At 35.3% G+C, this 12,277-nt stretch overlaps 1 protein-coding gene across 2 annotated transcripts in view; it reads left to right on the forward strand.

Annotated features, from left to right (window-relative positions):
• Positions 1-12,277, forward strand: part of LOC135080706 (hypoxia-inducible factor 1-alpha-like) — a 133,584-nt gene that overhangs the window by 18,539 nt on the left and 102,768 nt on the right. Inside the window, exon 1 of one of the 2 annotated variants that reach the window (XM_063975420.1) lies at positions 3,545-3,993. The exons of the other annotated variant lie outside the window; for it this stretch is intronic. Within the exon in view, the coding sequence (XP_063831490.1) occupies positions 3,629-3,993 (365 nt within the window). The 5' untranslated portion in view covers positions 3,545-3,628. Of the gene's footprint in view, positions 1-3,544; positions 3,994-12,277 lie in introns of those variants that run through there. 2 annotated transcript variants of the gene reach the window in all.

Below are 12,277 nucleotides of genomic sequence, written 5' to 3' on the forward strand. Positions count from 1 at the left end.
ATATGTTTTTTATCTTGATATAATAAGCAGAAGTTCCTGTTAGGTATTTGTTTACTGAACATTTTTATCGTAAATAACGTAGATAATTCAATTTGACGTCATGAAAATGAATGCCATAGTTAGGTTACTTTAAGAATTTTTTGTTTTCAAAATAATGAGGGTTTTCGCGATTGTAAAATCCGCCAGATGGCAATACGTAGACGCGAGGTCCAAATGCTGCATGATTGGTTATTTTTGACATGACATTGACAGATATGTCAAAATCCACCAATCACGCAGCATTTGGACCTCGCGTCTACGTATTGCCATCTGGCGGATTTTTCAATCGCGAAAACCCTCATTAAACCTCGTTTTTTCAGTGGCTGTAATTTTGTAATTGTTAGGTTTTCTTGATCTAAAAGTACGAGTATGTTGACTTTACTTACACACTAATTAGTTCGATATTATTATTTCGATAACGATACCGACCTATCAAGTAGAGGGAATCCCACCCGTCTCTTACACTCTTTTTTACAACAAAAATATTACCACTTAATATTTACTTTGTGGTCCAAAGCAGGTAAATCTACTAAATTGTATAGACGTCACATGGTTCATATTTTTTTATGGACTCACGTTCTTTCTATTTTACGTTTTTGGTGTGTGTTTTGGATATACTATCCAAATAATTTATTCCTCTCCATCTTTCTTGTTTGTTTTAAATCTAATTGCTGGAAATATCGACTACTTACTGGCGTTACCGCGAACTTGTTTTGTATTGGAGCTAATTTTATCTTTATTTAAACTTCCCACTCGAAACTCCTTCGCAACAGCACCTTAGATTTAGATTGTGGTTTGATTTCAAGATAAACTTTTTCAGTGGATGTTATCTGTATAATCCTTGTATCTAAGTGTATAGACGACAGCACATCAAGTTTACTGGCATCTTAATTTTGATGGTGATAGTTGCTATTTTGCAACAGCATATAAGAGTCTGATGTGCTGTTGATTGTACAGACTAATGTCACAATCATAGGACAAGTGCTTCAGATATCTATCAGTCTGTCACAACAGCAATGGTTTCAATAGCAACTGAAACTGAGATTTTTTCCTATAATTCGTCAACAGTTCTTGCGAGAAAGAAACTTGGATAGTTATCAATCCATCCCTTTCCTGCTATCGCGCTAAATTGAGCCAGGAGGTCTATCCTAGCTCTATCTAGGCCCTTGGAAAACTAACACCATTTTAAAGCGTCTTTTTTATGCATTACCACATCATAAAACTCCGCTTTATTAAATGAAACAGAATGGGATTGTCACAAACGATCCAGCAGCGTGTTGTTATTGCCTGCAAGGCTAATTTGCTGCAATTTACCTTACTGCACGCGATACTTATTGTTCCTGAATTAAATCGCTATTATTTCCTCAAAGGATGTTGGCTAATGTTATTTCAAATTTTTTCTACCTAATTATAAAATTTTTAGGCATTTCTTTACTTTTAACTAGGATCCATTTTGATACATACCTATGCGAATAGGAATAAAACGAACTAAGAAATCACTGTTAAAACAAATTAACTAGTAAATTATCTTTCTTAAAAGAAAACATCGTAGGTACAACAACACATTTCTGAAGGCCGAAGTGGTCATGGAGGCTTCTGTTTTTCTACAATTTTATTGAATATAATAAAATCAAAATCCTACATCGTCATAGTTAGATTCTAACTTTAGAACTTGACTAGTTAACTTGAATATCAAGATACTCGTAGTGTTCTAAATTCCAAACTACTTAGGTAGGTTCTTGTAACTCCTACTAGGTAGGTAGGTACCTACATTGGAGTTTGCAAATTAAACGCAATAAACTCGTAGTTGAGTTGAGAAAATTATGTGTAAACAACTGCAAGTCATTGATATGAGTTCTGCCATTTATCTGAAACTAAAACAACAATCATACAACCGTATCGTGATGGACTTGAACCATTACATGTGATAATTTAAATTATGTATCTGTAGTATTTTTCCTTCTCTCCTGCTTGCTACTTCTCTTTCTACCCTGTATTAACTCCTGTCTAATTAAAATCTACTTACAGTGAAGGCTAAGTGGGACGTTCACCTACAAGGTAGACCGACGACCTCATAAAGGTAGCAAGAAGGCGCTGGATGCAGGCCGCCCGCTACCAACCGGGCGATGTGGAAATCATTGGGGGAGGCCTATGTTCAGCAGTGGACGTCCTGTGGCTGAAATGATGATGATGATGAAGGCTAAGTTAGTCTCGGGAAAATCTTCTCATTTTATTCAGCAATGAAATTACCTAGTCGGAAGAATTTAAGTCCGAATTCGCCAAGGATTTATTTATTTATTTATTTATTTAAAGACTTTATTGCACACACAACAATGTTCCGTACAAAAAGGCGAGCTTAATGCCATACGTATATAGTATATAATATATACGTATATAATGTATAAGGATATACTTAAGGGAAGTCTATGTATGATATAATACGAAAGACAGACAAAGTATAAATGAAACTTTAATAATCACATGAGATATTAAATAAACTTCTTGGCAAATCGCCGAAAAACTGTAAACCTTGCTGCTACAAGATTGATGCTAATTATAAATGCGAAAGTTTTCCTGCTTGTTTCACTTTCGCGGTGTAATGGGATTAGGAAACTAGCTGTGCCCGCGACTTCGTAACATGAAAATAGTTTGTTTGATATTTCCCGTTTTTGAAACAATTTTCTTTATGGCTCCGTTTCTAGCTTCCGTTGTAGGGTGATTTTATATAGCCTAAAAAGCCTTCCTCTATAAATGGGCTATCCAACACATTTTTTTTTTTAAATCAGACCCGTTTCTGAAATTAGCGCGTTATAGCAAATAAACTCTTCAGCTTTGTAGAATCTACTGGATATAGATAGATTATGCTATTTTTAATCATGTTAGTAATTCATAGGCTAGCCCGTAATAAAACGAATGCCCTACCCTGATTATCGGTATATCTGACTAGTGGCTAGTAGCCGATATAGACCCATAAATATTACGATGTACATGATGATGATGACATAGTTTGTATGTCACCCAGACGCCACCTGAACAATGATAGAGTTCAATCGTAAAAGCCGATTGGCATATTAATCTAATCTCTTTATAATAAAGTATTTTGAAGATCATCGAAGGGCATGGATATCTTAAAATAGTGATATCCCCGTGACTCCGTCTGTGTAAGATTCGGTTTGTCTCCGAAAGATGTTATCGTCCATAGAACTGTAATGAAGTTGTCGAAAACTGGACTATTATGATAGTGATAGTTCTAATAAAGAATACGGTCGATACTGCTTCGGAGCAACAAACTTCAAAACACAAAAAAAATTGTGATCCAAATTATCATCTATTAAGATATCCGATCGTACTTCGACCGTTTGGGACGATTCATAATGCTTTCTTTCATATTAGCTGATAAAATGGCGTTTGCGAGTATATTTTGTTATCTGCTGTAATAAATTCGTTATTATATCAACTTTTTGCTACCAAGCTAGCAATACAGTCGTTGGAGATAAGACCATCTGTGCATATCAGTCGTACGTTGATTACGCTCCCTGATGGACTGGTTTGCGGTTTCTTCTGTGTTGTTGAAACTTTTGTTTCCGCGATGTATGTGAGTGGTGATCCCTCGCTTTCGCACTGCCCCGTGGCGGGTCCAATGCCGGACACCGGTTGGGCCAACCAATGCCCAGTCGTGGGTTACGGCCAATGGAACGTTCAGCCACCGGACCTATGTTACAGTGTTTACAATCCGAGGTTTAGTGAACCAGTGCAGTGTCGAGACTTCTATAATGCCCGACAAGGGTACATCCCTCAGCAGTACCACTGTCCGGTTCAGATGGTTCCGAGACGGCCGCCCGTGATCCCTAACCTCCCATGCCAGCAGACTCCTCAGTGGAATTACAACTCGTGCTACGACGTTGATGGCGGGCCTTGTCAATACACCAACGTGGTCGACTTGGAGGATTTCATGTGAGTGGCCACGTGATGATAACCTTATTAATAGCAGACTCATTATTATTAATTTGTTTTAAATAAAATAAAATAAGAGCGGTTAACATACTTAAAAAATATAAATGTGAAATCGACTTGTTGGTGTTTCCCGACTTGTGGAAACGATTTCTCTGCCTAAATACCTGGCAATTGGCATAATGTAATGATAAACAATGGACGTAATCATAATGAAAACGTGATTTTGGATCCTAAACACCTAATCCTAAGCAACTTAAAAATAATTCCAAATTACACGATAATTTGGCTAATTTGCAATTACAATACATTAATTAATCTTTCTTATCAAAAGCGAATAGCAACAGCATTGTTGTTATCCGATTATGCTATGATTGGTCACTTGGTGGTGTATGAGACTATATTTTAAATCCGGGAATTTTAATCTCACTCCCGTAGGAAATAAATCCTTGTTAATCTTTGGTGAAATGCCACGCATCACGAGACGATGCTGACCTGCATTCTTTTGTTAATAGTCAATAGATTTGTAATTCCCATGAGATGGGTATGGAAGACTGCCAAGCAGTCTCGAGATCTGTCAGCTGATCCACCACGTGGTGTCTGTCTTGTGGATTTGGGTGATTTCACCGCTTCCGAATGTGGGCGACGTAAAAAGACCGAAGTATTTTACAAAAGACGTATTTTTGAAGCACTTGAATTACAATTCGCATACAAATGCGTAATTTTAAAGGTATTCGTATGCGCGATTTGTGTGCTCTAATTTGAATTCTAATGGTTTCTTAAAAGTTCTCGTTCTTCGTCCCCAAGTTAGACCGTTTTAAAGTTCAGTCCAGACGTGTTTAGAAAAGCCCTTATAAGATCTCACGCGTTTGCTTGACTCACTGATATCTGATATGTCAGATATTTTGCAGCAATTGGTTATAATTTTTACTGATGCGAATGAACGAAGGCTCTTTTTAAAATCTTGACACAATTTCGTGTTGTTTTGGGAAAAATAATTATCTCGATTCAAAAATACGACTCCCAATTTGTTCGACTTTAATTTTTTATGCTTTTGGCGAAATGTTTCTTGTGTGGACCATAACAACGTTTATGTTTATTACACATGTGGGATATAAATTTGCATAAGATAACCTATCCGAGACCGACCCCTGAGACGGAGGTACAACTGATACGCCGATAATATGCGACGCTAACTCATATTTCGAACAACGATTAATTTGTCTAAAAAGTAAGCACATAGACCTACCAAACACATGATTAAGGAAATATGTGTTATTGTGTAATTCAGCATCTTTGGCAACCGCTTTATCAGCTGCGGCAGTATGAATGTCTGGCTTTATGTCTTTTTGAACCAGTGATACATGGACACACATTGTTTTTGAGATAGATGTTGGGTTGGAAAATTAGGCCCTTGTTTCAAAGCCAGGTTTTGGCTTCCAAATAGGTATGCTAACTCGAAATACGAGTTATTGCATCCCACACACGCCCCTTGATTCACAGGTAAAATTGTAAATGACAGTTATCGGTGTGCATTCTAGTGTTCTGGGGAAGACAGTAGTTTCTTCCACTACAAATAATCAGTAAAATTCCGTTTGCCAGGCAGAAACAGCCTAATTCCCTTTAAGCAGCATATGACCCTTGTCAGATTTGGTCGGTTCTCCTATGTAGTCCTTCAGTCAGTAAAATTTTGTTGTATTGTAACATAAAGCACTTATGACTGGCTTCCTCCTCCAACCATTAAAATATTTACCACAGCATAAATAAAACTAAGTCTAACCGGCCTGCAACCTGACTCAATTGCATATTAATAGCATTTTAAATAGCTTCAAGAACAAATATGTTTCGAGATAAGTGTTCTTCTAACTCCGGTTTATTTTCTGCCTTGTTTGTTCGTTTTCGTTGAATTAATCTTCGCTGGAAGATGTTAAAATAAACTAGCTATCGCGTTTGATGGTCTAGGTTGAAATATTGGGTGTTTAGTTAATGCTGGTGTTTTAAAAAATGTCAGAGAAGGTAATTGATTATTCCAAAGATCTATAAAGTAACGATTCAAGTACACTTATATTCATAAGACGGTAAAAAGCTTTGGAATCTGCATAACAATGTTGGATAGTAACAAAAACAAGGCATAGTGGAATACTATCACCACTACATAATAAAACTTGATATTTTTGTAATTTGATTGATAGTGAGCATTTCTTTATATCACTCACGCAAGCTGATTATTCAGCATTTCTTTTGTACAAAGGCCAATGGCTTTGTTTTTAGATCGATAACATTTGAAAAAGGTAACAAAACAGCTAGATCACACACAACACAAGTTTTGATTGGTGACATAATGACACTGAGCGTTAGCGAAGAGAAAATCAATTTCACAATAATCAGGGATCCTGGATAGGTACATTGCCAGATGCTCTTGATTAATGGTTATTAATACAATATAACTTATTGGATATAGTTGTGGAAAGTTTTCTGGGAAGACCCCTTTTTAAAGTAGCAATCCTATTAGTTGTTTCGAACGAAAGTAATAATTCGTTTGTATTATGTTCTTAGGCCTTGCTTTTTGAGTTTCATCAGACTACTTTCACAATTATGTCTAACTCTCATTCTCTTTTCTCTCACCTTCTGAACCTACTCATTTTCTTCTGGGCATTCGTAGGTGGCTTCCTCTACCTTATTGGACAATAGGTGAACGCAAAGAACCTCTTTAAGCAAAGAAGTGGAATACATTTAGTTTTCTAAGCGTACTGCAACCAATTCTGCAAAGCGGAGCGGTGATTTATTTACAGAGTCCTGACTGCCTTCTTCCGAACAACTGCACTTGCCGCAAACGCAAACTGAACTAGTGCTACTGGTATTGACAATAAGGTCCAATTTGTTAAATTCTTCTTGAGTGCACACATTGTTCGCGATTGCAAAAATAATGGCGGCCCCGTCGGCCAATTGAACGGGTATATGACGTGCGTGAACATATAAAAATTTGTATGTTCCGTCCGTTGGTGCTTGATGATGATCATTGTCTTTATTCGAGTGTCAGTCTCAATTTGTAGTAGAGGCACGTCTAGGCGTTAATAGCCATTGACGCAGATAATGTCAGTCTTATTGAAGGATACGTATTGAGTATCGCCATAATAATACATATAGACAGTTGATAAGCTATGTGCTCATCGCCTAAACTCTAATAAGAGAGATAAGTAGACACATTATACGTCATAAATTGATAAATCGATGGAACTAATAAATTAGGTGGGCATAAAGAGTTATTGAGTTTTATTAGACATTTCAATACAAGTAGCTGATAGTAATGTAGGTATTCCAGGTGAAATGATATTATGTGATTATTAAGCTACTTTTTATTTTACCAAAGAGGATATCTGAAGGCGTGATTTTATTATCTCAACTTCCTGAAAGAGTTGCCTTTCTCATGACCGTGAAATGGGTAGAGATGACTATGCTGATGATGATCGCTAGACAGAAAAGATATTATATCATTTTGATCTTCTGATGTTTATCACAATTTTGTATCGTCAGATCTTGTATCTTAGGGAAACATTGGTTTAAAAAGAATAGGTACCTATCGTATACATCTTCCTAAAAATATAATCAGCAGATTGTTTCACAACAGGGTTTATAGTTAAACTGAATTTGAATAAAATGACACAGATTACTTAATAGTTACTAACAATGGTTAAATACGCATCAAAAATGTTGTCTATCTAATCCTGTAACCGGTCGGTTTTTTGTACTGAAAATAACTTATCGGATCGAATGCAACTCGGCTCAGTAACTCAGTTAAAGTTACTCGAAGGTAAAGGTGACAAAAAACTAGACAGTATAGTTTTTTCTCTTTTTCTCCCTTGGACTGAAACCACAAAATAGACTGAAATCAAGTAACTCAGTATTTTAGAAAAGTATTTCACAAATTACATACAAAGCGGGTATTGGTTTTTTTTTTTGGGCTAGATGTGTAAAAGAAATGTAGTTTTTAATTAAGTAAAATCCTTGCTCTTGCTAGCGCAGTTAGAATAGCCACCTTTTATTCAATGAAGAAGCATAGCAACACCACAGTCGTTCGACATTGGCCTAAATGTGCCACTAGTTACGAGTAGCGCCGAGATGTTTTTCATAGTCAGCTCGCTAATTGACGTTCGCAAATGCCTGACAAAATGAAAATAAACGATTCTGGATATTGATGAGCCTCAAAAGTTAGAACACAACAACAAACAACTTGATTTACGAGTATGTTCATTTTAGAGTCTACCAAAAGGCTTCCGCCTACGCCGTAGATTTCGGTCTGGTCACAAATACATAAGTTTTAATTTTAATCCTGATTATTTTGTTTGCAACAATAAAAGTAAATTAGTTACATTTTATGAAACAGCGAAATAAACAGCGAATCAGTTAAAGTCCCGTTAAAATCGAGCCAGTCGTTTTAGGGAACGCGGAAAAACAGACACATTTTAACATTTTTGTCTATACATTTAAAATTTATTTTACTGTCAGAAATATCTTAATACTTTCTTACTTATGCGGTAAAGCAAGTAGATTAAGTAAAGGTAGATTTAATTTATTATCCAAACAACATCGACAGGCGCACGGTAGTGCCCGGACAAGTTCCGACTTCCGCAACTGCTTACGAGATGGATATTAATTATTAGAATTCATTCATTTATTATTTCCAGTGACTTCTAAGAATCTGGCGTCGTCACATATGCAGTACTCATTATCCCAGTTGACTAAATATAGGCTCAGTATGTTATCGTTTGTTAGTGTGCAGACACTAAGTCATTGTTTCTGTACTGCTATCACGTCAAGTGATTTATCTTCATAGATTCTATTCCAATTTATTTCTGGAATAAAATATATTTATTTATGCTGAAAAAAAAAACTGAAATCAATTCTCAGTTTGGGTTTCGTCGAGATTCAGACTGCAAACTTTAATCAGTAGTACAGGTACTTCGTAGTTCGTAGGTAATTTAAAAATAAATACAGTTTCGGAGGTCCGGTTGAACCATGTCAGTCACCTTTGGGATCATAAAGTCTGACATGAGATTTGTGACTTCAAGTAAACCCACATAATAAATTAAGAAAACTAAACAAAAAAAATCCAATCTTTCGAATCCTATTCAAATTAGCGCTTTAATTAATTGACGCATTATAACTTGAATATAAATACCAGTATTTACGATACAATTAGTTTACCTGCTATAATTTGACCAGTCACGCGAAACGAGCCTCTATGAGCGTTGTTATAAGAACATAATGATAGCCTGGAAGCATCGTGTTTTGAATTATTAATTCTCTATTATTCGTTGAATTATGATGAACCGTATCAAGCTATTATTCTCCTTGTTTTTATAACACGATGGTCCCATTTTCCAGATGCATTATTTTCCTCATTCTGTTGCACTCTATAGTATGTCTGTCTTTTTCGTTAAGCGCCAGAACTCGTTTTATCGCCTCCTAAAATTAGGTTTAAAGTGTGGAAATAATTTTGTTTCTGTGTTCTACTTTATCACTAATTGGACTGTCGATCAAGACGCTAAACGAGGACGTATTAGGTATAGATAGCGTTTAATGATCTAAAAGAGTTTATGACTATACATTAATTATCCTCTTATTATAATTAATTAACCTCAGTGTCAAACTAAAGGGTATTATTTATTTTATTTAGGAATAATACTTATCACTACAATATCATTTGAAGTTAAGATTTTGTAGCCTAAACTTAAACTTGGTAAATAAAATATGTATCACCAAAGTACCGCCCTAATTTCAATTAATTAATTATTATATCCAAATCTAATGAAATGCATTTTATCCAGATTTAATAGATTTTTTTTGAACCTAAAACAGAATAAAATACAACCTGCTTTTATCAAAGCCAAGTGACCTTTGTTACAATGACGGACAGGTATACTTGAAACGAAAAGCAAATAACCTATCTATTAGATAATTTTAAAACCAATAAAAGTATTGTTCATTGTCTCTGATAGGAAACATTGTATAAAGAGGAGGATTACATGTCTGAAGATATTCAAACCACATGCACTACAACGTGCCTTTCACACACCCAAAACACGTAAGTGCATATCAATAAATGTTATGACAATATTGTAAAATTTATGTTGGGAAAATCTATTTTGGAGTATTGTCGAGAACTTTTATAATATTTCCAGTGGAAAATTTATTGCATTCAATTGAAATTGGTACGATAGCTGAATTCTGGATGATATGATAAGATAGGTAGGTAAGTGTGATGTTATGTTACATACATTGTTGTGTCATGTGTTACTATGTAACATCATCTAGTTCTAAAATATCCTAGTCACCCTTTAACCGTAAAGACTACATACTAATGCTTCTAAATAATTTTGAATCTTATGATATCCGCAGAAAGTTCAAAATATAGCAAAATGTTCAAAATGTAGCAAGCAAGTGCAAAGTGCAATTTTAAATGCAAAGCAGAAAAAGAGACAATTGGCGACGAGTAGTTTTCTGCGAATAAGTCTTCAAAAGAAACAACCTCAAAGCGAAGCAATTTTGGAATTACTACTCATGTCAAGTTTGTAACTTTCCAGAAGGGCTTCGTCTGGTAATCAAATCAATTTGATCTTCTATAAATGAATTTCGATGCTGCAAGCTGGTAGTTTTTGAACATTTTGTGACTCTTTATTATTCTGTGCACGATTCGATAGAGTGCGTCAATAGAACCTAAGTGCCGCTTGTTGAATATAAAGATACATTAATATTAGATTAACTGTCATCATAGTTGCAGTAACAGCATGCGTATGGACATGAGAATGAGTTGTTAAAATCATATTAAAGGGAATAACGAATATCCTTAATTTCTTAAATAATTTATTCCGTCAATCAAAATCTTTTTCAATAGAATGACTTCTCCTTTATAATTTAAGATACATGATAAGGTAACTTCTCACCCTCATAAGATCTCATGCTAAACTAGTTTTGTTAAATTCAAGCGATTTCAAACATTAATATCGTAACGAAAATAACGCAGAGCTTTGCCCTTTTATGGTATGGTTTATGGTGGTATTTCTCAAGACGAGATTAGAGTTGTCTAGACACAGATGTCTGGATCCATTTATTATTTCAGCCGACCAATAAAGTGACATCACCGGTGCATTAGATAATATAGTATTCACCCTGAATATCTGATTATTAGCATTAAAGGCTTTACATATTGTAACTGCTGCACTTCCATTCAGTTTATGCCTGATAATCAAACTGATAAAATATTTGAGACTTGCTACGTAAAAAATGTAACCAACACATAAAAATTCAATTACTTATATCATAAAAGGAGCTTGATCAAAGTGTAATAGAAGAAAGCGCCGCGCCGTGGTCAAGGGTCCTACTCTGTAAAATGATCTCGAATCGATTATAAATCTCTTGCTTTCCATCTCTTTCACTCATACTGGTATCTCAGCACGCATGAGAGAGACGGAGAAAGTTGTATAAGAAATAGACCCCCTGGATTTATCGTTCGTTACTCTTGGCTTGGAACCAACCAGTTCGCCGTCAAGTGTTAATTCAGAAATGATTGCCACGTTGAACACTCACTTGTCCAATGACTCTATACCGAACCTGTTTATCGGCGCTTCGATAAGATTTGTTTAGATAAAATGTTTTGGTAACGTTGTTTATTAACAAATATTTACTTGTTAATTACAAAATCATTATAGTCTGTGCCCTAGTTCTACGCCTAAATAGATATTATCGTTAGTATCGCTACAAACCAGACGGACGGGTATTGGAATCTGTCCATAAATGCATTTTATGACGCACTTCCAAATGTACAATTTAGAACAGTAGATAATGAGCGGCCTAACGACAAATTAATGGTTAAAAATTAATACCTTTTCATATTTGTTGGAAGGTTGGACCGGTGCAGTCTTGTGTGTTATTTGTTTGTGAGTGAAAAGAGTGGTATCGTTTAATGAAACACTTTTTGTGGTCTGAAACATGTGCATTCCGGGAGTTTCGGATGGTATTGATGCGAGAAAAAAACTGTGTGCGGTATCGAAAAGGTACCTTATTACATAATAATATAAGACACTGATTTAGAATGTCATTGACTGTCCAAGTTCCAATATTATCCTTGTTTTTATTAATTCTTACCACAAAACAATAGAAATCAGCAGTTACCGGCTGTGACCAACTAGCTTATTTTATAAACCTCCATTTTATATTATTACTTTAATAATAAACCATTTAAATGTTGAAATCTAATTCCTACTATTATTGTAATTATTATACGAGG

The sequence above is a fragment of the Ostrinia nubilalis genome, chromosome 18 (assembly GCF_963855985.1).
Source record: "Ostrinia nubilalis chromosome 18, ilOstNubi1.1, whole genome shotgun sequence".
In the NCBI taxonomy this organism is placed as follows: domain Eukaryota; kingdom Metazoa; phylum Arthropoda; class Insecta; order Lepidoptera; family Crambidae; genus Ostrinia; species Ostrinia nubilalis.